At 41.0% G+C, this 26608-nt stretch overlaps 1 protein-coding gene across 2 annotated transcripts; it reads right to left on the reverse strand.

Annotated features, from left to right (window-relative positions):
- Positions 1 to 749: 749 nt before the first annotated feature.
- PLA2G12B (phospholipase A2 group XIIB) lies at positions 750 to 18855 on the reverse strand. 2 transcript variants are annotated; one of them, XM_036265788.1, is made up of 4 exons: positions 18595 to 18855; positions 6946 to 7034; positions 4229 to 4394; positions 750 to 912 (listed from the first exon to the last, which is right to left on the reverse strand). In XM_036265788.1, exons 1-4 carry the CDS (start codon positions 18803 to 18805, stop codon positions 794 to 796), a joined length of 585 nt encoding a protein of 194 aa, XP_036121681.1. In that variant the 5' UTR covers positions 18806 to 18855; the 3' UTR covers positions 750 to 793. The 2 variants fall into 2 exon arrangements, with proteins under 2 accessions (XP_036121681.1, XP_036121682.1); XM_036265789.1 differs by having other exon boundaries at positions 794 to 915; positions 18595 to 18805.
- Between the last annotated feature and the right edge of the window lie 7753 nt (positions 18856 to 26608).

The raw sequence follows: 26608 nt of genomic DNA on the forward strand, positions 1-26608 counted from the left end.
CCACTGTTTGGGGAATGGCCATTTGTCTCTCACTCCCCTCAGATTTTAGGGACTTTTCCAGTGGAAGTTTTTACCAAGTGCTTCTCAGATCTTAACATGACATGAAGACCACCTACTACTTGGGTATGTCAACAGGCATAGTTCACTGAAGGAAAGAAATGGAACCTCAGAGACCGAACTCCATCTGATCTTCACCTCCATTGGCTTTAATCAGGTAAGCCTCCGACCACCAGTTCTGATCTCTTCAGTACCAGCAGGAATAACTGTTATCATTGATGGAAATTACCAGGTTGGGTTCTGTTTTCTTCTAAGTGAAATGGAAGCATGCTGGTGGTAATGGAATTCATTCATCTCTTTCCAAATTTTCTAAAAAGTACACTTTATTGTATGTGAGATGCTTACTGGAAACTGAAACATAGACCAGAGGAAAGTCATTGCCTCCCAAATGGTTGGACTCTCCAAAATTTAACTTATGAATATAATGATCAAGTCCAGGAATCCCAATATTTAGTCCTTATTTTAGTCTTTAAGCTAAAAACTGAATTTCCAGGCAAATGTGTCTTGGCTGGGGAGGCCTGTGTCAAAGCGATGAGTAGCCTTCAGATAACTCTATGTCTTTTTTCCAGTTCTCCTCAAAGGATGGGACTCACTTTCCAGCTGTAAAATATTTCCTTTCTCCTGCTTTGCAGTATCCAAACTCTTGGAAGAAAGGGTGAGACATTTCTGCCACACTACCATCTCCGAGACTGACAGCTGTGGTGTCACTCAAAACCAAAAAGGAACCACCTCTTCCTTATAACTCTTCTTTCTCCTCTTCTGCACAGATGCAGGCTGCCCGCTGACTATTCATGAAGGGTCGGCAGCCCAAGGTCCATACAGTATTAAACACGGTATCAGCCAGAGAATCACATGCTACTTGAAAAAGATGTAGAGAAACAGAAAGATTAATATATAGAACTACCCCCAAGTAGTATGAGTAGTTTTAAAGAGGCAACATATTTCCAAGATTGACATGATACCCAGAGGAAAGTAGAGGCAATGATCTGAAAACAGAATTCAAAGGAAAAGCATACATATAATAGAAGGTTTTTCAGAGAAGCTTCCATCCAGTCTAGTAGAGTAGAATACACGTTGGAACCTGGCCAGGTAGCTCAATTGGTTAGAAGGTCATCCTGATATGCCAAGGTTATGGGTTTGATCCCCAGTCAGGGCACATACAAGAATCAACCAATGAATGCATAAATAAGTGGAACAACAAACTGATGTTTCTCTCACTCTAAAAATCAGTCAATTAAAAACAACAGCACTTTGGGGTACCCTCCTTTTATGGGCCTCCAGGTCAAAACCAGGGTTAGCAATCAGCATCTTCCATACTGCTATGCTCACTCCATGGAAAATTTACAGTTTTTGCAGAATACTCACTCAGATAGCACTACTGTTTCCTATAGTTTTTCCTATTCAACTGTGGGATGATTAATCATTTACTCATTGAAAAAACAGGTATGCCTGTTAGACATGTTGGTCAGCCACTCTGTTAGGCATCAGGGACACAGAGACCAAAGGGATCCCAACTCACAGATGTCACAGTTTGGACAAAGAGGATGACAGGATACACAGATAAACAGATGGTTACACTACACCATAGTGGAAGGTTCACCGAGGCAGTATGGGAGCCCACAGCAAGGGTCTCTATGCCTTTGAGGGTAAGGATTATTACAGAAAGTACCTCAGAATACCTTCTATTGGAATTTTGATAGGGATTGCATTAAATCTATAGATTCCTTTGGGTAGTATGGACATTTTTTTTTTTTAATTTATTAATTTGAGAGAGAGGAAGGGAGAGAGAAAGAGAAAAAAGGAGAGAAACATTGATCTGTTGCTCCACCCATTAATGCATTCATTGGTTGCTTCTTGTATGTGCTCTGACTGGAGATAGAACCTGAAACTTTGGTGTATCAGAATGATGCTGTAACCAACTGAGCTACCTAACCAGGGCTATGGACATTTTTAACAATATTAATTCTTCCAATTTATGAGCATGGACTATCTTTCTTTTTCTTTTCTTTTTTAAATCCTCACCCAAGGACATTTTTGCATTTATCTTCAGCTAGAGCGGGAGGGAGAGAGGGAGGAAGAGAGAGAGAGAGAGAGAAACATCGATGTGAGAGAGACACATTGAGTGGCTGCCACCTACACGACTCCGACTGGGGCTGGGGACAAACTGCAACCAAGGTACATACCCTTAGCGGGAACTGAACCCGGGACTCTCTGGTCTGCAGGCCGATGCTCTAACCGCTGAGCCAAACTGGCCAGGGCTGGACTATCTTTCTATTCATTTGTTTCTTCTTCAGTTTCTTTCATATATGCCTTATAGTTTTCAGTGTATAAAACTATTTAACCCCCCTTGGTTAAATCTATTTCTAGGTATTTTATTCTTTTTTTTTTTTTTTATTTTTTTATCCTCACCCGAGGACACATTTCCATTTTTTTGTACAGATAGAGTGGTAGGGAGAGAGAGGAAGGGAGAGAGAGTGAGAAACATCGACGTGAAGGGACACATTGAGTGGCTGCCACCCGCACGACCAACCAGGGCCGGGGACAAACTGCAACCGAAGTACGTGCCCTTAGCGGGAACCGAACCCGGGTCTCTCTGGACCGCAGGCCGACGCTCTAACCACTGAGCCAAACTGGCCAGGGCTTTTATTCTTTTTGATGCAATTGTAAATGGGATTTTAAAAAAATCTTTCTGATAGTTTGTTATTAGTATATATAAATGCAAAATCTTTTTGTATATTAATTTTGTATCCTGCAACTTTACTGAATTTATTAGTTCTAACAGCTTTTTGGAGGAGTTGTTAGGGTTTCCTATATAAAATATTATGTCACCTACAAATAGTGCAGTTGTATGTCTTCCATTCCAGTTTGGATGACTTTTATTTCTTTTTCTAGCCTAATTGTTCTGGCTAGGATTTCTAATACTATGTTGAATAGAAGTGGTGAGAGTGGGTATCCTTGACTTGTTCCTGATTTTAGGGGAAAAGTGTTCAGCTTTTCACCATTGATAAAGCTGTTTCAACAATAATAATAAATGAATGATCAGAATGTTCCAAGCAGAGGGAACTGCAGAGGCAGAGAGATAGGGGCCATCAACCCAAGTAATTTGGAATAGTGGAAGTCAGGAGAGAAATCAGAAATAAGAAAGTTGATGCTGAAGAGGTAGGCTAGTGATGAACATACGTTATGTCATACTAAGAAGTTTGGATTTAATCCTAAGGAAGAAGAAGATAACCAGATTTGTGTGGCTAGAAATATATCTGGTTGCTATGGTGAGAATAAATTTGATAGGACCCAGAGGTTAATTTGCAATAACCAGGCAAGTTATCAAAGAGATATTTGGGAGAAAGAATCAATAGGACATTGATTGAAGGAAGTAACTTGACCTGACCCTAGATTAGCAGCAGGTACTTTCCGTAGGTACGGACAAAGTGGTTCTCCCTTTTATAGGGCCTAAGTAATTATCCATATTTTCAAGCCCCCGCAAATTCACTTTGGGACTGTACTCTAGACATGGATCTTTGAACAAGATCCAACACTTTTCCTACTGACTGTCTCTGTGGCATGTGGTCAGCTCCTTATAAGCCTAACTTTCAAACATCACCATCTAAAAACACATAATGCTAATACCTGGATATGATGTTCTGACTTCAGAAACTAAGGGATTAAAACTTTTCCTAAAGTAAATTAGGAAAAAGAAATTACAGAATCAGTGCTAGAAATTAGATGGCTAAGCAGCTGTTTAAAAATAATTACCCTCAAGTATATGTAGACCTCTATATAAAAACATACGTTTTTTTAAAATTCTTTCCCTGACTGGGAACAAAATTAGATAATAGGGTCTTAGCCAAGCCAAGTGGTCCCATACAGAATAACTCCTTATATGAAAAATTATTTAACAGTAGAATGGGTCACTAAAGCCAACTGGGCAACTCTTTCTTCAGTCTTAAAGGATAAAGTTTTATATCTCTGGGAAGGCTTTAGTGTGGTGCCAGCAGCTCCTGGGCAGGACAACAAGAACTTCAGCAAACGTGTGCCCAGCATCCTCTTTTGGCCTTTCTCGCATTGGTCAGTGTTCCATAAAGTTCAGCGAGTAAAGGGGCTGTGGCTACATTTCTGTGTGAAAACAGGAACAAATTCCATGCTCATAGGTAGACGCCCTTAAGATACCTACTTGCCACGTTGGAGACAAAGCCCAGACTTCGCTTAAGGTCAGAGCAAATAGAGTGGAGGCACCATCGGAATTTTGCATCACAGCGATACTTGTTGGCACCGCAGGTGTCATAACAGGCATCCAGCTGGTTGCAGCACTTGGTCATTGCTGGAATGCCCAAGTCCATCTGGGGAAAAGAGAAGGAAAAAAATGCCACGTTTAGACCAAGGACCTCAGGCAACCTTGCCCCTGTACTTGACGAGCCAGTTCTCAAATTCCTGTTACATATTCAGATCAATTGAGAAACACCAATGACCTGAGAGAACAGAGCAGGTTGATAGTCACAAGATGCTAAGTTTCAATCACAATTTACTTATCAGTTTAATAACTCTGAATGGCCCATTTTTGCTTTTAGATTTTAGTAATTTTCAAATTCACAGATCTACTACAGTGATGAAAACAGAAATCAGAATGTTAGTCCAGAGAGCAGAGCTTCGGGACTTTCAAATTCAACTAAAACTTACGTGAGATTTTGAGCAAAAGATCCCAAGGCTCAGAATTATGAAAAAACAAAGGCTTTGTTTGTCAAGAGGTCACCAGCATTTCTCAGAGACCCCATATAGCATTGGTTTAATGGTGTGTGTACGTCTGTATGTGTTGGGGAGCAGAGTTAGGTACAGGCCACAGAGTTCCTGAACATAAGGGGACTCTGGTCAAATGACAACATCTAACACACACACCAGACACACATTTATTAAGCATCCTATAAAAATTGTAAATGCTGTGGCATAAACTGAGTAAGTTCATATAATGCCATATGTAAAGTTATCAAACAGGAATTTTTTAGAGGATTTTGAAAGAAGATGAAGAGAGGTTAACTGAAATAAGGGCAGACTTAGAATATAGCAGGTAAAGAAAGGAAATAATAAGCAAGTCCTATTGTAAGTTAATTGATTTAGTCCTGCAAGAGTCTTAGCAGGGAAATACATTCAGAAAAAAATTTCATTAGGGAAAGGGTGATTTGATGGCTGATCTTGACTTCTAAAATAGTTAGATTTGATAAACACTCTTGAGTAAGAATGGGACATGATACAAAGAGTGATCAAAGAAGAGTAATCGTTCCATGGTGTATAAAGTAGATGGGAACAGGCCGTGGCCAGGTGGCTCAGTTGTTAGAGCATCGCCCCAATACATCAAGGTTGAACTACTTCTTAATGATATTTGTATCGGTACACAAAATGACATTACTTCCAAAATATAGTGCATACCATTTCCATAGCTACTAAATTGAAATCAAGTAAAATATATTGGCTGAAAACAGGTGATTTCTGTATATAAATATATATTTGAAATATTGTCTCTCTTCTATGCCAATACACATACTGATTATTGTGGACAAGGCCGGACATACAGCTATGCAGGTTCAGTGCACAAGAGGGTCAAATCTAAGGGGCCCTTTCTTATAAGACATTGTAGATTTATATATTTATTAAGAAAAATGTCTAGCCAATAGCAGTCAAGTTTCCTATCCTAACAAAATCAATATGTTAAGATAAATGTCTGACATATGGAAGAAAACTGTCTTGAGGAAAGGGAACCATTTTCTTTTTAAAAATTTTATTATTATTATTGATTTTAGAGAGAAAGAAAGGAAGAGGGAGAGAAAAATAAAACATCAATGAGAGAGAACATCGATCGGCTGCCTCCTGCACGTCCTCTCCTGGGGATTGGGCCTACAACCTGGACATGTGCCCTGACTGGGAATTGAACTGGAGACCTCTTGGTGCATGGGTTGACTGAGCCACACTTTACATAAAAATGCCACATGGATGAGCAGGATTTTAGTCAGAAGAATAAACACTATGCTGCTTAGAAAAGTATTACAAAGTAAAATCTTTTGAATCATCCATCAGAAAAGTGAAGTTGAGCCTGATTAAGATACAATTCAAAATCACAGTTTCTTTAAATCCTCACCCGAGGACATGCTTAGAGAGAGAGAAACATCCATGTGAGAGAGAAACACCGGTCGGTTGCTTTCAGTGTGCTAGATCAAACCCCAAACCCAGGCATGTGCCCTGACCGGCTCTCCCACTGGCAACGTTTTGGGGCACAGGACAGCACTCAACCAACTGAGCCACTCCCCTGGCCCAAAATCAAAGTTTAGATATGAAATCCCTCTACCTACATTTTACATAAAACCTCTTTTCTAAAGTCATCTTAAAATAAATTTATTACTTGTTTTCAGGGCAGACCGACAGTTTGAGAAATGGTCTACAGTGTGATGATAAATGTTTAGCCAGTGCTGGATGTGTGTGTGGAGGGGGTGGGGGGTCGTTTGCAGGGTTCTAAGATGTTCGATTTGACATGACACGTGAAAAGTCCGACAGTACTGTAGCAATCAGCTCTCCCTGGTCGGTACCAGCTGGTCTAGCCCTGGAAAAGCTCTGTAATTTAAATGTCAGACTTCTCAGGTCTACTTCATGTTGTTGATCCCCTGAAGCTCGGCTGATGTTTGCAATGGTGATTTCAAAGTTCACTTTACAAGGGCTTATCTGAGGGTCAGCTGCCTCCGAGAAAAGGAAAGCAGATGCTTCTTTTAAAAATTATCTGCCTCTGTATCCAATTTAAAACACTTAATCAGATTGCTCACCTGTATTCTCTAAGTGATCACTTCCATCAGTGATAACACTTGAATTTGCCTCAGTTAACCAATCAACTAAGAAAATGATGGTACATACACTTTCTGGTACCTTGAGACCCAGGAAGTAGGAGCTGCAGCCGTTGGGCTCCTGAGGCTTGTAGCCAGGTCTGGGCATTGGTGCCTTTCCTAGCAGAGAAAGAAAGGAAAGAGGCAGGAAGGAATATTTAGAAATTAAGCGTTTAGAAACATTCATGAGATAAAAACGATCTAAAAGCGTATTCAGTTTTTCCTTTAAAAGTCATTGTTCCTCATTAGATATTCACATCTAAACTAGGTGCTGATGATAGTAATGATGATGACAATCTCATAAAAGAGTAAACACCTTCAGACCAGTTTGGCATTTTTCTCCTAATCTCAAAGAATTTTATGAGAATTTATTTACTAACAATCCTAATATTTCTCAAGTGCATGACTTTGAAGATAAGGTGCATGACAAAACCGAACTAAAACTCAAGGTTTCTTATTCTCTATCCACTGTATGGATACACTCCTTGCACAGAAAAAGGAAAACACTACCTGATCATACACTTCAGGAATCAGAACTGTAACAGTACTGCAACATTTCTTCCAGAATAACTTGAATGAAATTTTTCAAAATTCCATAAATGTAGACAAACCATTATTGCCTCTAATTAGGCATTTCCACCACAGAACTAAGCAGAAACTATCTGAAAAGCTGTTCATTTCTTGGTTTCTCTCCTACATGTCTTTTGAGTTATTTTATGATCTTGGGAATACATACAAGGAAACTTTGTCAGTTGTATCAATGGTAGTCGTCATAAAAATAACTTTGACCTGCAATGACCTCAGAATAGTCATCTCCAGTGATTTTTTTTTTTTTAATTCTCACCTGAGGACATTTTTCCATATTTTGTTCAGATAGAGTGGGGGGGAGGGCAGAGAGAAAGAGAGAGAGACATCGACGTGAAAGGGACACATCGAGTGGCTGCCACCCACACGACCCAACCAGAGCTGGGGACAAACTGTAACCAAGGTACATGCCCTTAGCAGGAACAGAACCCTGGTCTCTCTGGACCACAGGCTGACACTCTAACCGCTGAGCCAAACTGGCCAGGACGCCAGTGAGTATTTTTATCTATGACCTAAATAGGGAAAATGGGGCTGAGAGGTTGTGTGACTTGCTCAAGGCCTATAATAAGGGGGAAGTAGGATGTGAATCCAGATTTCTTATTTGTCTCCAAAGCCCATGTTCTTTCTCCACATTCCTTTGTCTCCTCGTAGGAGATGAAAGACAGCACAAGACTGAGGAAATAAGCTAAGAATGAATCCTCACAGTGAGCCATATGGCACGTCTATTTTCTTTCTTGTCTTTGTTCTTCTCCTATCAGCTATTTTATTTTAATTGTTATTTTTATTATGAAATTTCAAAACTAAAAAAATTAAGAGAAACAAACATCCATGAACCCACTACACAAACATAATAAAGGTTAACATTACCAAACTTTCTATGAATATTTTTTCTGTTTAATTAAATGCTACAAGTACTGTTGACGCCCCTTCATACCCCATTCTCCTATTTCTATTTTTAAATCCTGAGTCTGTGCTCTAATCATTCCCTTCTTATCATTCCTCAAAATTGTCTTGATTGTTTTTGGACCTTCACTCTTGCATATGAATTATAAATTCTATAAAAGATTGTCAGAATTTTGCCCTAGCCAGTTTGGCTCAGCGGTGAGAGCCAGGTTTGGTTCCCGCTAAGGGCACGTACCTCAGTTGCAGTTTGTCCCCATCCCTGGTTGGGTCATATGGGTGACAGCCACTCGATGTGTCCCTTTCACGTCAATGTTTCTCTCTCTCTCTCCCCCCCTCCCACTCTATCTAAACAAAAAATGGAAAAATGTCCTCAGGTGAGGATAAAAAAGATTGTCAGAATTTTGCTTGAACATACATTGAATTTATAGATTAATTTGGAGACAACTGACTTTCTTAGAAAGTCAACTATGGCATACTATAGCTTTCCATTTACTTAAGTCTTCCTTTACGTCCTTCAATAGAGTATTGTAATTTTCTCCATGCATTTACTATATCTCCTACATAGTGGACTATTCAGATACTTACACAGTGTAGGACATCTCGTAAAAACCAAACATTAAGAACCATAAGGCCGGTATAGTAAATACATACTTTCCTGGAACCCAGGCTGCTCCTAGCTTTCTGCCCTGCCAGCTCTAGAATGAAACCCTGGCTTTCACGCTCCAAGATGGAGCTTCAGCCAACACATTCATACGGTAAGCAGCCTGTGGAAGAAGGAAGTAGAAGATCCACAGCCCCCCTCTTTAATAAACACACTCCAGAATATTACACACATCACTTCCTCTTTCTTCCTTTGGCCAGACCTTAATCAAATGACAACACCTAGTTGCAAAGGTGGGCAATGGAGGTATTCATGAGCCCAGGTTAAAGTTGGGAGGAGGGCCTCATTACTATAAGAGACAGAAGGATGTTGGAGGACAGTAGCAGTCTCTGCCACAGTTGGTCTGGGTATTTGCTGCTGTGGTACCATGTGTGTAAGATGGTGGTTCGAGATGGCTCCCAATGGTTCCCGTCTCCTGGTATTCACACCTTTATGGATTGTCCCCAGGTTGTCTCTGTGACCAAGAGACTATGGCAGAAGTGGAGGTATGTTGCTTCCAAGATTAGGTTATAAAAGATTACAACTTCTGTCTTGGGTTTGCATGCATGCTCTCTCTCAATCTTTCTCATCACTCACGCTGAGAGAAACCATGTTGCGAACAACCCCATGGGTTTGAGATATACTTTACACATTATACATTCACTCATTTAATGTGTATCATTCAATGGATTTTAGCATACTCCCAGAGTTGTGTGACCATTACCACAATCTAATTTTAGAACATTTTTGTCATCCCCAAAGAGACCCCATACCCATTAGCAGTCATTCTCTGTTTTCCCCTGGCCTAGCCCTAGACAGCTGTTATCAGACATTCTGTCTCTTTCAATGTGGCTATTCTGGACATTTCACACAACTGAAATCATACAGTATGTGGTATTTTGTATTTGGATTCTTTCACTTGCATAATGTTTTCAAGGTTCATCCGTATTGTAGTATGTATTAGTACTTCATTTCTTTTATTGTCAGAAAATACGATGGACATTTAGGTTATTTCTGCTTTTTGACCACTATGAATAATGCTGCTACAAACATTTGTATACTGGTTTTGTGTAGACAATATATTTTCATTTCTCCATAGGATTAAAGTTGCAGTGTCATATGGTAACTCTACTTAACATTTTGAAGAACTGCCAGACTTTTCTGAAGTGGTGGCACAATTTTACACTTCCACCTGCAGAGTATGAGGGTTCTCATTTCTCTCCACCCTCACCGACACTTGTTATTATCTGTCTTTTCTTATTATAGTCACCCTTGTGGGTGTGAAGTGGTATCTCATGGTAGTTTTGATATGCATTTCTCTAATGACTAATTTTATGTGCTTATTGGCCACTCATTTATCTTCTTTGAGAAAATGTCTAAGTCTTTTGGCCATTTTAAAATTGGGTTATTTGCTTTGTTGTTTTTGTTGATTTGTAAGAGTTCTTTATATATTCTAGATAAATATGTCTTGTCAGATAAATCATCTGCAAATATTTTGTTGTGTGGCTTTCACTTTCTTAATGGTATTCTTTGAAAAACAGAAGATTTTTGTTGTTGTTTTTTTGTTCTTTTTGTTAATCCTCACTCAAGGATATTTTTTCCATTGATTTTTAGAGAGAGAGAGAAAGAAACATCAATGTGACAGAGATACATTGATTGGTTGCCTCCCGCATTCACCCTGGCCGGGGCCGGGGATCGAACTTGCAAACCAGGTATGTGCCTTTGACTGGGAATCTAACCTGTGACCCTTTAGTGCACGGGATGAATCTCTAACTACTGAGCAACACTGCCCAGGGCTGAAATACAAAAGTTTTTCATTCTGATGAAGTCTAAGTTACCTATTTTCTTTTTGATGAGGTGAAATTCACATAATATTAAATTAACCATCTTCAAGTGGCATTCAGTACATGCACAATGTTGTGCAACCATCCCCTCCACCTAATTCCAAAACTTTCATCATCTTCCAAGGGAGGCTCCTTGCCCATCATGTAGCTAGTCCCTGATGTCCCCTCCTCCCAATCCCTGGCCACCACTAATCTGCTCTCTGTTTCTAGAGATTTACCGATTCTGGATATTTAAATAAATGGAATCATACAATATGGAACATTTTATGATGGCCTCCTTTCACTTAATGTCTTCATGGCTTATCTGTGTTGTAGCATGTTTCAGTACTTCATTCCTTCCTGTGGCTGAATCCATTCTCTGGAAATACACAGTCTGTTTATTCATCCATCCATTGGTGGACATGTTGGTTGTTTCATGCTTTTGGCTATTGGAAAAAGTGCTGTAATGAACAATTGTGCATATGTATTTGTTTAGATATCTGTTTTCAATTCTTCAGGGTATATAAACTGAAGGAGTGGAATTACTGGGTCATATAGGAATTCTATGCTTAACTTTTTGAGAAACCTGTTTTCTTCGGTAGCTGCATCACTTACATTCCTACCTGCAATGCACAAGGGTGCCAATTTCTCCAGGGTCTTCACAGTTTCACTGCAATGTATATAGATGTAAATTATATATCCTTATCCTGCTTGGAACAATCTGAAGATTCCGGTTTCTTTGACCTCTGGAGAATTCACAGCCATTGTCTGAATATTTTATTTTCTTCATTCTCTCTAGTTTCACCTGCTGGGCCTCTTATTACTGAACGATGAATCTTTTTAATCCTAGGCTTCATATAGCCTAACCTCTCTTTCATATTTTCCATTTTTTTCCTTTCTGAATTTTGACTAGCTTCATCAAATCTGTTTTCCATTTTCCTAATTCACTCTAGGTTAACTAATCTGCTGTTTAACTTATCCACTTAATTTTTTCTTTCAATGACTATACTTTTCATTTCTTAGAATTCTATTTAATTCTTTTTAAAAATATGTGTATTCATTTTCATTGAGTTCTTTTTATTATGTTTTCTATTCTGATTTTATTTCTTTAGTAATTTCAAATACTCTTGTTATATTATTTATATATATATGTTATATTCTTATTTTCTCACCTGAGGCTATGTTTTTTATTGTGTTGAGAGACAGAGAGAGAAACATCAATCTGTTGCCTCCTGTATGTGCCCCAACTGGGGATTGAACCCACAACCTGGGTTTGTGCCCTGACTGAGAATTGAACCCATAACCTTTTTGGTATATGGGACAATGCTCCAACCAACTCAGCCACACTGGGCAGGGCCTAAATCTTTCATTTGTAAATGTCTATTGACTCTCTCTCATGGTGGATTATTTTTCCACACTATGTAATTTTTTAGTAAGAGCTCATCTTCAGAAGGGCTTCTTTTTCTAAAGGTTTCCTGTGCCCTGGATCGTATACTACAGAGTAATCCCTCAATTGCTTTTGCTGTGGCTCTAGGAGTCTCAAGATACTTCATATTAATTTCTGAGATTCCTCGCCTGTGCAAACAATATGCTTGGAATAGTGGATTTTTAGTGAGTTTTATTTGTCCTTCAAGCCCTAGCCCCAGCTGAATGGAAAGCATCCTTGCTGCTTCCTTGGAATATTGGATAGAGGTTTCCTAACCTTTTTTAAACAGACTGGGCAGCTTGTCAGGCTCTAAGCTTTATGCAAACTGTACATTTCCAGCTTCCAGTTCTTGGGAAAGGTGAAAAGTTACTTTCTCTGTCTTTGAGCATTAAAACACTTGCCTCGGCCCTGAGGGCTGAAAACCTAAGGGCCAGGTGGCTGCAGGGGCTCCAGGAGCTCCAGCCTTCGTGCTTTCCTTGTTTCTGGAGCCTCAGAGTTTCCCTTTATTTCATTCTAGTTTGAATGTGTGTTTTTTTTAATGTTTTATTTTTACTCAATGTTTCTTATTTGTAATGCAGAGGTACTGTACTTGTTGACGGAGCCTGCCAGCCCACCCGTAATTCCTGCATTACTTTTCAAAGGTCTTGAGAAATAGAACTTACCACTGACAACTCTAACACGTTGTGTGTGCAGCTCTGGGAGTAGGGGAATGAATAAAGCGTATTAAATAATATTAGTAATCAAATTATGCTAATGAAAATAATCTCACTGTGCCATACATGTATTTAATCTTGGAGGTGAGATTATGGTGATTTTAGTTTTTCTTTGGGTCGTGCTTTTACAAATGTTTACATACACTAGCTTTAAAGAAATCAGGAAAAAATTGAATGAAGGAAAAAATGTCTAAGTTTGATGGTAAAATTAGCTTTTTCCATAATTTTGCTGATGAAGGGCTTTTGCAGCAGACTCTGCCGTTTCCTGGGTTACCCTCTGCCTTTTCTGCACTTAAGGACTTACAGAATATAAAACTCTTACTTCCCAGTTTGAAAGACAATGAAACACCAACTATAGACACTTCCTAACTGGCCTGCTATTGATGAAGGTTAATTTGATTGTGTTTCATATTTATGACAGCTACAGAAATCCTGTTTAGGAATGAAGCTGGATGTCCAAGTTCAAAGAAAAAAAGTTGATGGTTTGAGTCTAGGTGGAAATAATAGTGTACCTCCTCAAATTATAGTTTGAGTAGTTTTGAGTTGTGTTGACTCTTTACAGTTTGATGTTTTAGGTCTAGGCATTAATGATGTACAAGTCGATTTTATTTTCTGGTTTTAGCTATTTGGAGGAGTGAGAGGCGAGCAATTGGATCCTGTGGTTTATAGGTTAGCAAACATGGCCCAAGCCCGGTCCGTGGCCTACTTCTGCATCGTCTGCCAGCTAAAAATGGTTTTTATATTTTTTAATGATGGGGGGGCGGGGTCAAAACAATGATAATATTTTGTGATGTAAAAATTATATGAAATTCAAATTTTAATGTCCATAAAAAAGTTTTATTGGAACACAACAACACTCACTTTTTGCATATTAGCTATGACTGCTTTCCCAGAAAAAAAACCAGCAGAATGTTCTTATAATCTTGATGTGAGGATGGTTTTCTAAGCAAGATAAAAACTTCAGAAAACATAAAGAAAAAGACTGACAGACTTGATGTTATGAAAGGTAAAAACTTCTGAATAAAGTGAAACACCATAAAATTCTTACAACTCTTAAAAACGAGAGCAGTTTTGGAAGAGTTAGCCATGAAACTCTGGCTCTACTCACAGCTATGTACACTGCCTCCTGCCTGGGCCCAACCTTTTTCTCTCTCAGTGTTGTCACTGAAAAGAACAGTAAAAACTCCGGGGCTTTCTTACAGGCCCGGGTTCAGCCTTCCCGGGAGGGTGTGTCCGCTCCCCCTGCCCCGCTGGGTTCTGCAGAAGCTGCCCTGTGCCTCACTCAGGTCGACCCAGGAGGCAGAGCGCTGCATCTGAAACGTACCTCCTGCTTACTTCCAGAAACGCCCCAACACCACATACGAGTAACACATCAAGGACCAGAGCAGAACTGTGGCAATTTTATTGAAGCGATAAATTCTATTTCAGTTGCTAAAACTGATGAAGTTACCGTGTGAGGTAGTGACCAACTTGACCTAGTTTGCCTGGGGCTGTCTTTGTTTTAGTACTGAAAGTCCCACACCCCATGAACTCCAGACCTTTCCCGTAGTCCCCCGCAAACAGGGACAGTTGGTCACCCCTGTGTGAGAACAGTCTTTGCCTTCAAACCAGTAACTGTTTTCTTTTTTCAGGCTATGGCTCCCCTGTGAATTCTTTCCCTGGAAAAATCTACAAACTCACAGGTTCATAAAATTTTGCTCTAAGAATTCAAACAAATGAAAAAATAGTCTAATGAAAAAAGAAGACTGGTATTTAAAGATAATTTTTTTTCTTAGAACTAAACCCAGGAAGAAATTCATCATGAGATTCTTTTATCAAAGTGTGACGGTGTGGACAGTATCTTCAACCATGATTTATAAGACATACACATCTGCTCCAGAACCCTCCACCAGAGACCTTTGTAAAGACACAGAACACGTAAATCATGCGATCATTTCTCTCAGAAGCCAAGAGAGTATTGTCCAGCCACTGGGGTTTCTGTGTTTTGTTTTCTTTTGTTTTGTTTTTTAATGTTGAAAGAGAATTGGAAGCATCTGAATACATAGTTAACTTGTTCACCAGACTATTGTTCTTATAACATTTATAAAATTTGCTTGGTACCTATCATGCTCCATACATAGCACTAATTATATATATATATTATCTTTAATTCTTCAACAACCTTACAAAATAGGTATTAGTAACATTATTTATAAACATGAGGAAACAAAGGTTGAGAGTTAGATAACTTGCTCAAGGTCACCGGCAATGAGATTCCCCACTCCACCGCCCAACTCAAACCCATGATTTTTCCATTACTGGTATTTCTCTCAGTCTAGTTCAGGGACCACCTGTGCAGGTCCAGGGTTCTACACAAACCTACTGAATCAGAATCTCTGGGGTGGGAGAGGGAATCGGTTCATGTCAGTGCAGACTTCTTACACCAGTCACGCTATGTACGTGGTTGAAACGTTCTGAACCTGCTTATACTATTTATAGCGTCTGATCCTTTGAGCAGATTTTGTGTGCTGACATGAAAATGAATTGCTGTAGATATAAGAAGTGTGAAAAGCAATACCGACATACTATTGTAGGCTACCAGGGTACAAACACGCCTTTATCTGTCTGAACAACCTAAGGGCTGAAGTTCTCCAAGAATGACCTCTTAAATAGTGCTCCAAACCTTGGCTGCACTTGTAATCACCAGGAAACGTTAAAAATACTCATGTCTGGTCCAACCCATGGAGATTCTGATTTCATTGGTTTGGGTGGCTTCCTTAAAGCCCCAGGTGATTCTAAGTGCAGGGCCAGGTAGAGAGCCATTGTTTTAAATACAGGCACACCTTGTTTCACTGCGCTGTGCTTTATTGAGCTTCACAGATGTTGTGATTTTTACAAATTGAATGCAAGACCCTCCACCAGCAAAAAGATTTCAGCTCACTTTATTGCAAAACTCTCTTTATTGCGGTGGTCTGGAAAGGATCCCACAGTATCTCCGAGGTATACCTGGTAGTAGTAAGTACTTACAAAATAGACATTTATTTGTAGACGAACTGTCACCAAATTGTTCGTTCTGGCAAAAGATTGCAGCCTTTAAAGCAGTTTTTTTTCTCAAAGTGTGGTCCCTGGAGCAGCAGCATCAGGGTCACCTGGGAACTCTTAGAAATGCAAATTTTCTGACCCACGCAAACCAATCCAATCAGAAAGAGGAGGGACGGGGGCTCAGCAGTCTGTTTAAAGGATTTCAAACCCAGGTGAGTTTGAGAACAACTGCCTTAAAGAGGGAAGAGAAACACTGTGCACAAGAGGCGTAGCACAAAGCAAACTGAAAATGCACACACTAGTTAATGATTAGGCGTTATCTGTTCGAAAGAATGCTTGATTCACAATCAGCTTGAGAAGGTATTTTGTACCGGTTGGGCACAGCATCCAGGTTCTCGCCTCTGCTGGGTTCCAAAGGTAACACGGCTTAACCCCATATTTCTTGTGTGGTTTCTAGGCCCCTCCTCGAACGTCTGTTATGTGGCACGAGTGCAGTTATTTGCCTTCCTGCAATCTCTCTGTTGACTGTTCCCATCCCCCACTAAGAGCTGCCGACACCAACCTTGCCCAGGTAGAGGCTTGCAACGAAAATTTGCTGAAATCTTTTAACGCTATTTTGCTGGAGAAGGAAGAAGTGGGTTTGATTCTTGTTTCCTAAAAAGAAGTTCCTGCTCTTACCTGTGTGCTGAACCACAGACCTACATTTGTGTTGCCTCTAGGAAGCAAAAGAGCACCTGTGTTGATATCTGAAGTGAGTTCATCCCTTTCCTGCCCCGTTGGTGCAAACCAGATGAGAACAGTCCAGTGACAAGGCACGTTTGCTTTTGTCCACCCCACCCTAAACAAAGCTGTGGCTAGGGGTTCCGGTGGGCCACAGCACAGACCACGCTCGACCGTGTGACATCTTCACAGAAAATGCAGCTTCTTTTTTCACCATAGCCCTACGTGCTTAAAACTATGTTGCAAAGTGTCCGATGGCCTGGGGACTGGCGCCAGGCAAAGTGCTCGACCATTGTCTCCTTGCTCAGCCTTGTCTCCCACCCTGAACGGCCTGCCTCGAGCTTGTAGATTAACTCCCATCTTGCTCTTATCGATTCACATTCCAGAGGCTCCATGCATGGCCCCCGCAGGGCCAAACCCTAAGGGACAAATTCCAGCTGCAACAGGCAGATATAAAAGACACGAGCCCCTACATTGAGCGCGGCTTCTAGGACTCGACCCCCGGAGTCTGTGAACCCGCCCGGAGTGAACCCAATAAAGCCTGATCCCTGTTTATTCGGCTGATTGGCTCTCCAGTCTCTTCTCTGTTTTTCGGCGGCGCCCCCCCCCCCCCCCCCCCCCCCCCGATTCCTTACACAAAGCTTTTGACCACTGTCTCCTCCTCAGCCTTTTCTTACAAAGAGCGTCCCCCTGCTCCAAGGTAAAAAGGGAGTGAGGGAGACTGACCGGGTGAGTTTACAAATATGGAGCTTTTTTTAGTTTCTCTCAAAGCTGAGTTCTATCTGTTGAGTGTTTGGAGAAAGTATTTCTCAAGTGTTTTCCTTCAAGGCCAAGCTCACTCTCCATTTTTATCTCTAACCCCATGATGAAACATTTGATAAATTAAACCACAAAGCCAATGCTCTGTGAGACTGCGTGTGCTTTTGAAAACATTTGCATTTGAAGTTACCCGTCTCCCAGCTGGCAGCCACGGGCTCTGCCCCCCTACATAGACTTCGGTGCAGTGAAGGAAGAACTGGCCCCAGGGTCTGCTCTTTGGAGCCAGGCATGCTCCCTGGCTCCCAGGTACCCTCTTCACAGCTGAGCCACAGTGCTGCTCCCACCCGTTCACTGTTCTACACCTGGCACCGGGCCTGAGTGCAGTCCAGGCGCCCTTAGGGCTGCTCCGAGGGTAGAGAAGCTGGCAGTAAGCTTTCCTACCCACTGAAGGCCTGGCATTCCTGCCTGAGGAGACTTGGCAAACCGATGCCCATCAGAGACTGACAAAGCTGGGAGGAAGGTGTGAGCAGCACTAGGGGGAAATCCATTTCCAAGCTTCGCACAGATTTAGGAAGCTGTTTCGCCCCGTGGCAAAATGTTCTCCACATGTTTTCATCCTAGGAGCTCTCAAGTCTCTCCTGTTACTCCTCCCTGCCTTTGCCTGGGGCACCACTCACAGCAAACTCAGTAACAGGGCCCCAGGGACCAAGTCCTAGAAAACTTCTTGGAGTTGGTTTACCAGATAAAATACAGGAAACTATCTGAAATACAAATTTCACTGAAACAACCAATAATCTGGCAGTATAAACGTGTCCTAAGTATTTCAAATATATTAACACATTATTTGTTGTTTCTCTGAGATTCAGATTTTACTGGGTGTCTATTTTCTAGTCTCCCCACCCCCTACCCAGTCATGGGTGCCTTATATTCCCCCCACCCCCCAATAATGGGTGTCTTATATTTCCATTTGCTGAATCTGGCAGTTCTACCTAAGAGGTGGATGACAAAAAGTTCATGACTGATTGAGACCCTGCACCAGCTGTTCACAGGTCCACCCGCACCTGTTTTTGCAGAAAGAGAGTGTACTCACCATATCGGCACCTGTACTGACAGACTCCATTTTTCCCTCCCAGCAGCTCCAGAAAGGAATCGAAGTAGTTGTTCACAGATTCAAAGCTGCCCCGGATGTGCCGAAGGCCCCAGTTTGAATAGGACTCCTCTGCTTCGGGGCTGGTGTCGCTCTGTGCCAGGCCTCCCCCCAGGCTGAGCCACAGAATCAAGGAGCTGGTGGCCAGCTTCATCCTGTAGCCAGGTAGGTGCTGAGGTCTCTTCTCAAACCCCAGCCACAGTCCTGGAAAGTCCAGGTACACAGCCCGGAGGCCTGATGTCAAGCAGGACTGAGAAAGGGGTTATCGGAAACAGTCTGTGTTCCCCAGGAGTGGACTTTAAACATAGCTATGGAGGACAGCATGAGATCAGGGCAATCAGAAAGGGCAAAGGTTAGGCAGGGAGGGATGGCCAGTGAGAGAATGCTACAGAGTGGATTCCACATGCTGGAGGCGGGAGATGTTGGCCAACTTCTAGGAGGCATGAGCAGGGAGCCGCTGGAATTCTACCCCCATCCGGCTTGTTAAGCTATTGATCAGTCACAAGTTTGGCCCTTCAGAGACAGGCTTTTGACACAAGACCTTGTCCCAAGGTCCTAGCCCCACCCCTAAGCCGTCACCTGCATACGGTCTCTGGGGAGATTCAGGAGTATGGATGAAGGATTCAGGAAAACCCCAGTGACAGTGGGTTAACAATGTCCCCTGTCCCAAAGGTCGGGGTGTGTGTTGTCGGAGTGTGTGGATGGCATTTGGATTTGGGACCCCAGCTCCTGCCTCGCTCCCTGCTTGGCACTCTGGCAGAGCTCCTGGTTGTGGGCAGCCCAGTGCTGGCACATTTTTGGCTTCTTTTTTTTATCCTCACCCGAGGACATTTTTCCATTTTTTGCACAGACAGAGTGGGAGGGAGAGAGAGGAAGAGAGAGAGAGGGAAACATCGATGTGAAAGGGACACATTGAGTGGCTGCCACCTGCACGACCAACCAGGGCCGGGGACAAACTGCAACCGAGGTACATGCCCTTAGCGGGAACCGAACCCGGGTCTCTCCGGACCGCAGGCGGACGCTCTAACCGCTGAGCCAAACCGGCCAGGGCCATTTTTTGCCTTCTTGACACCGCGTTTTTGTGCACACTCACCGCGTGTGATAGCCACAACTGCCAGGCACGGTACTGGGGGAAGTCCACTCCTGGTTGAGACACTATTTGAAACTTGAGACTTTAAGAATTCACTGAAGTCTGGTGTTTTGGCATCACTTTTAGTTTATACTTTGCTTTTAGTCATAGGAATAAATTCCATCCTGAGATCACTAGTCTATAAAAATGATACACTTTTTGACCAAATGTAGCTTCTCTCTCAGAAGTCTAGAAAGCCCCATAGAAAATAATGAATTAAATTTCTTCACTTAAGGTAAGACGTGTATTTGGCTCAAGACTTCAACTCAAGGAAGGATAGTGGTTAAAAAATGTTTCGTATGAACAACAGTGCCACCAATATTTTAAAGCATCTATACTTTCTCAAACCACTGTGTGTCCTTTTTCCCCCCACATTAATTCTCCAAAGCGGTATAAATGTCATTCCCATTTGAGAGATGAGAAAACTGAACTACAAAGGTTAAATGACTCGATCAAAAATGGCCAGGTTTTCGGTGGTAAAGCTGGGATCAGGGCCAGCTACTTAATTTGTGTGTCCTGTCAAAATGAAAATGCAGGGCTCCTTTTCCAAACGCAGAACAAAGTGCTGGGAAAGGAACTGAAGCATAAAACTTTCCTTTAAAAATGCTACATTACTTGTAGAATATAATGGGGTACTACTAGTGATCACTGAGTAACAATATAAAGTTATAAATTGCGAAAATATTTTGGTGTCATAATATTATGTAATACAATATGTAATACTTTATTAATATGTGATATCTTGATTTGTCATAAGATACTTCTGATTTCCTTTCCTGCAAATTCATTCACTAGATCACCAAAATTTATGCTTTCATTTTCAACTTATATAATTGAGAGCAATACTGGTTGCTCTTGACAAATGCAAGATCACAAATAATATATTTTTTCTTTATTTTAATTACAGTTGATGTACAATATTATATTAGTTTCAGGTGTGCCAACCCAGTGATTAGACATCTATACAACTTATGAAATGATCACCCCAATAAATCTAGTACTCATCTGATACCATTCATAGTTATTACAATATTATTGGTTATCTTTCCTATGCTTTATTTACATCCCCATGCCTATTCTGTAACTACCAATTTGTACTTTTAAATCCCTTCACCTTTTTCATCCAGTCCCTCAACCCCCTTCCTACCTGGCAACTGTCAAAATGTTCTTTGTATCTCTCAATCTGTTTCTATTCTGCTTGTTTGTTTATTTATTTATTTTTTGATCTCACATATAAGTGAAACCATGTGGCATCTGTCTTTCTCTGCCTGACTTATTTCACTCAGTCCTGCCCAGAGCCGCCCAGCATGAGCTACAGAGTGACCTGCAGATAGCGACGACTTGTGCTGGGCTTGGAGGCCCTGGGAGAGGCCAAGCTGTGCCAGGCCTGGGGCCACTTAGCAAGAAGTACAGGACGCACAGAGACCAGATGCTGCTTGTTTGAGGGATTTTAAGAAAGTCCAAAGCATGTGGAAAGAGGGGCTGTTTATATGAAAACGACTTGGGTACACAAGTGGGGTGGGGCTGGGTCTCAGGAAGTCTCCAGGGTGAGGCAAACAGTGTGAGCCAGGTTGATGGAGACTCAGATAATGGTGCCTGCCTCCCAGCTCTGTGGGGGTGAAGGCTCAGCAAAGGAACAGTGGCTTCTGCTAGCACTTCTCTCTGGGAGAAAGCTGCCCCTCCAGCCCTCGTCCTGAAGCCAGAAAATTCAGTTCCTCCATATATGTCCCTGGCACCTTTTGAGCCACTGCCCTAGCACTGTAGCTCAGAAAAAGTGAGTCCAAGTAAGTCCCTTTAAGGCCTGGGACTCCAGAGCCTTCTCTCTCACTCAGCCACAATCTCCACTGATGTTTACAGCCAGAAGTTTTGGGGACTTCTCTTCCTGACGCTGGAACCCTGGGCTGGGGGGTTCTGGTGTGTGGCTGGGACTCCTCGCTCCTCAGGGAAGACCTCCGCAGCTGAGATCTCCCTCCCAATTTTTAACTGCCACACATGGGTATGGGACCAGCCTGTTCCATGTCTCCGCCCCTCCTACCAGTGGTGATGTGACTGCTTCTTTATATCAGGCAGTTTTGAATGATGGTGGTTCTGTAATTTAGTTGTAATTTTGATGTGGTTGTGAAAGGTTTTGAGTACCATGTTTACCTACACTGCCATCTTGACCAGAACTGCAAATAATATTTTATCCATTGTTAACTTTGAGGAGGATTTTTCTGCTGATGCAGCTGTTACTAGCGCTATTAATAGTATTTTTTTCCCATTACGTGATACCCTAGAATTTTTATTGTGTTAAATATACATGATATATAACATTTTAACCATTTTTAAATGTACAGTAGAGTAACATTAGTACATTCACAGTATTCTTCAGACTGTCATTGCTATCCATCTGTAGAACTTTTTCGTCATCCAAAATTGAAAGAGTGTATACAGTAAACCTAGTTCCCCACTCCCCTTTCCCCCCAGCCTGTGGCAGCTACTACTCTGGTCCCTGTCCCTGTAAATTTGCCTAATCTAGGTACTTCACAGAAATGGAATCATACAATATTTGTGTCTGGGTGGTTTCACTTAGCATAATGTTTTCAAGGTTCATCCAAGTAGTAGCAAGTATCAATATTTAACATTTTGTGAATAATGCTGCTGTGAGTATTGGTGTTCAAATATCCATTTGGGTTCCTGCTTCCAATTATTTTGGATATATACCTAGAATTGGATTTGCTAGACTATATGGTAATTCTATGTTAACTATTGGAGGAACCATCATGCCTTTTTCCACCATGGCCACACCATTTAACACACACACACACACACACACACACACACACACACCCCGCCCAGCAATGCACAAGAGGTCCAATTTGTCCACATCCTCAGAACACTTGTTATTTGCCTTTTATGACAGTAGCCATAAATAGTGATGTTGAGCATCTTTTCAAGTGCTCATTGGTATATAATCCTTGGAGAACCCATAGTTCTAATGTGTTCCCTTTTCTTCACATCCTAACACTTGTTATTTCTTGTTGAAATGGCTATTATAAAAAGACAAGTGTGAAGTGGTATCTTATTGTGGTTTTCATTTGCATTTCCCTGATGATTAGTTATGTTGAATACCTTTTCATGTATTTGTTGGCTCTTTGTACATCTTTGGAAAAATGTCTATTTAGATCCTCTGCCCATTTCAAAAATCAGATTTATTTATTTAGCTATTGAGTTGTATGATTACCTTATATATTTTGGGTTTTAACCCTTTATCAGCTATATAATTTGAAAATACTTTTTCTTATTCCATAGGTTGTCTTTTCAGTTTTTATTTATTTATTTTTATTTTTTTATCCTCACCTGAGGACATTTTTTGATATTTTGTTCAGATAGAGTGGGAGGGGGAGAGAGAGAGAGAAACATCAACGTGAAAGGAACACATCAAGTAGTTGCCACCCGCACAACCCAACCAGGGCTGGGGACACACTGCAACTGAGGTACGTGCCCTTAGCGGGAACCAAACCCAGGTCTCTCGGGACCGCAGGCTGACGCTCTAACCACTGAGCCAAACCGGCCAGGGTGTCTTTTCAATTTTTAGATGGTTCGTTTTGCTGTATAGAAAATTTTTAGTTTTCTGTAGTCCTATTTATTTTTTGCTTTTGTGATCTTTGCTTTTCTGGTCAAATCCAAAAAAAGTATCACCAAGACCAATGTCAAAGAGCTTAATGCCTGTGGATTTTTTGGGTTACCGCCCCCCCCCACACACACACACATTTATAGTTTCAGGTATTATGTTCAAGTCTTTAATCCATTTTGAGTTAATTTTTGTGGTATTACATAGTGGTCCCATTTTATTCTTTTTCAGATGTCCAGTTTTCCCAGCATCATTTATTGAAGAAACTGTCCCCATTGTGTATTTGTGGCTCCTTTGTCATAAATTAATTAACCATGTGTGCATGGGTTATTTCTGGACTGTCTAGTCTGATACATCGATCTATGTTTTTTTACCAGTACCATAAGATTTTGAGTACTATAACTTTGTAATAATATTTTGAAATCAAGAAGTGCTATGCCTTCATCTGTAGTATTCTTTCTCAGGATTGCTTTAGCTATTCAGGATCTGTGTGGCTCCACACAAAGTTTAGGATTGTTTGTTCTATTTCTGTGAAAAATGACATAGGAATTTTGATAGGGATTACATTGAATATAGATCTCTTTGGGTAGTATGGACATTTTAAACAAGATTAATTCTTCTAATCCATGAACAGGGGATATCTTTTCATTTGTGTTGCCTTCAGTTTCTTTAATCAAAATCTTGTAGTTTTTAGTACAGATCTTTCACCTCCTTGATTAAATTTATTCCTAAGGATTTCACTATATCTGATGCTACTGTGAATGTGATTGTTTTCTTTTTCATTTTTTAGATATTTCATTGTTAGTGTATAGAAATGCAACTTATTTCTGTATGTTGATTTTTGTATTCTGCAACTTTACTGAATGTGTTGATTATTTCTAACACTTTTTTGTAAATTCTTTAGGATTTTGATTATAAGACCCTATCATCTGCAAACAGACAATTTTACTTTCTTTCTAATCCGGATACCTTTATTTCTTTTTCTCACCTGATTGATCTGGCTAGGACTTCCAAAACAATGTTAAAATAGGAGTGGTGAGGGAGGGCACACTCGTCTTGTGCTTGATCTTAAAGGAAACTTTTCAGTGGTGAGGTTACGGAATACATTGTTAGCTGTGGGCTTTTCATATATGGCCTTTATTGCCCGGCCAGTGTGGCTTAGTGGTTGAGTGTCAACCCATGTATCGAGGTCACTGGTTCGATTCCCAGTCAGGATACATGCCCAGGTTATGGGCCAAATCTCCAGTGAGGGGCATGCAGGAGGCAGCCAATCGATGTTCTCTCTCACTGATGCTTCTATCTCTCTCCCTTCCTCTCTCTAAAGAAGAAATCAAAAAAGCCCCAGCTGGTTTTGCTCAGTGGTTAGAGCATTGGCCCGCGGACCAAGGAGTCGCGGGTTTAATTCCGGTCAAGGACACCTACCTTGGTTGCAGTTGGATCCCCACCTGGCTGGGGTCATATGGAGGGCAACCAATCAATGTGTCTCTCTCACATCAATGTCTTTCTTTCTCTCTCTTTCCCTTCCTCCCTTCTTCCCTCTCACTCTATCTGAAAAAAAAGAAAAAAGAAATATATATGGCCTTTATTATGTTGAGATACATTTCTTCTATACCCAATCTGTTGAGTGCTTTTATAATAAATAGATGTATTTTGTCAATTGCTCTTTCTGTGTCTATGAGATGATCATATGACTTTTACCTTTATTCTATTAATGTGGTGTATTGCACTGATTGATTTGCATGTGCTGAACCATTCTTGCATCCCTGGAATAAATCCCACTTGATCATGGCATATGATTCTTTTAAAGTATTGTTAGGCCCTGGCCAGTTTGGCTCAGCAGTTAGAGCATCAGCCTGAGGTCCAGAGAGATCTGGGTTCGGTTCCCGCTAAGGGCAAGTAACTTGGTTGCAGTTTGTCCCTGGCCCCGGTTGGGTGGTGCGGGAGGCAGCCACTCAATGTGTCCCTTTCATGTTGATGTTTCTCTCTCTCTCTTCCTCTCTTTCCCTCCCACTCTATCTGAACAAAAAAATGGAAAAATGTCCTCGGGTGAGGATAAAAAATATATATATAAAGTATTGTTGGATTCAGTTTGCTAATATTTTTTTGAGAATTTTTGTATCTATGTTCATCAGGGATGTTCGGCAGTACCGTTCTTTTCTCACAATGTCCTTCTTTGGTTTTGTTGTCAGGGTAATTCTGGTCCTTATAAAATGAGTTTGGGAGTGTTCCCTCTTCAATTTTTTGGAAGACTTTGAGAATGATTGTCATTAATTTTTCCTTAAATGTTTGCTAAAATTTACCTAGCAAGTGGCTCAGTTGGTTGCAGGTTCAGTCCCTGGTTGGGACATTCACAGGGATCAATCAAGGAATGTATGGGCGGAGCAATGGATCTCTCTCTCTCTCTCTCTCTCTCTCTCTCTGCTCTTCCACCCTCCTACCCTCCTTTCATCTCTCTCTCTCTCTCTCTCTCTCTCAAAAATCAATAAAAATGAAAAGATTTACCTGGGAAACCATCTGTTCCTGGGCTTTTCTTTGTTGAGAGATTTTTTTTTATTAGTTATTCAATCTCCTTACTCATTATTGATTTGTTCAGATTCTCTATTTCTTCATGATTCAGTCTTTTTTTTTTTTCACCCTCACCCAAGGACATTTTTCCATTTTTTGTTCAGATAGAATGGGAGGGAGAGAGAGAGAGAAACATCGATGTGAAAGGGACACATCGAGTGGTTGCCACCCACATGACCCAACCAGGGCCAGGGACAAACTGCAACCGAGGTATGTGCCCTTAGCGGGAACAGAACCCGGGACTCTCTGGACTGCAGGCCGACGCTCTAACCGCTGAGCCAAACTGGCCAGGGCCATGATTGTCTTGATAGGTAGTTCGTTTTTAGGAACTTCTTCTAGGTTATCCAACTAGCTGGTGTGTATTGTTCATAGTAATATCTTATGATTCTTTGTATTTCTATGATATCACTTGTAATGTCTCCTTCCATTTATTATTTTCTTTCTTTTTCTTAGTTTAGCTAAAATTTTGTCATTTTAATTTAATTTTTTTCCAAAATTGACTCAGTTTTGTTTTTTTTTTAATTATTTTCTGGCCTCCATTTCATTTATTTCTGCTCTGATCTTTATTTCCTTTCTTCTAACTTTGGGCTTAGTTCTACTTTATCTAGTTCCCTTAAGTAGGTTGTTTTTTGAGATGTTTCTTTTTCTTT

Source organism: Molossus molossus, unplaced genomic scaffold (assembly GCF_014108415.1).
Source record: "Molossus molossus isolate mMolMol1 unplaced genomic scaffold, mMolMol1.p scaffold_m16_p_17, whole genome shotgun sequence".
Classification (NCBI taxonomy): Eukaryota; Metazoa; Chordata; class Mammalia; order Chiroptera; family Molossidae; genus Molossus; species Molossus molossus.

Bases quoted from the DNA above. Each gene is read 5' to 3' on its own strand.
- PLA2G12B (XM_036265789.1), bottom strand. From the start codon at position 18,805: ATGAAGCTGGCCACCAGCTCCTTGATTCTGTGGCTCAGCCTGGGGGGA. The intron at 7,035-18,594 runs GTGAGTACACTC...TTTCTCTGCTAG, and splicing joins TCAGTACAGGTGCCGATATG to GAAAGGCACCAATGCCCAGA. The intron at 4,395-6,945 runs GTATGTACCATC...TCTTTTCCCCAG, and splicing joins GTCTCAAGGTACCAGAAAGT to ATGGACTTGGGCATTCCAGC.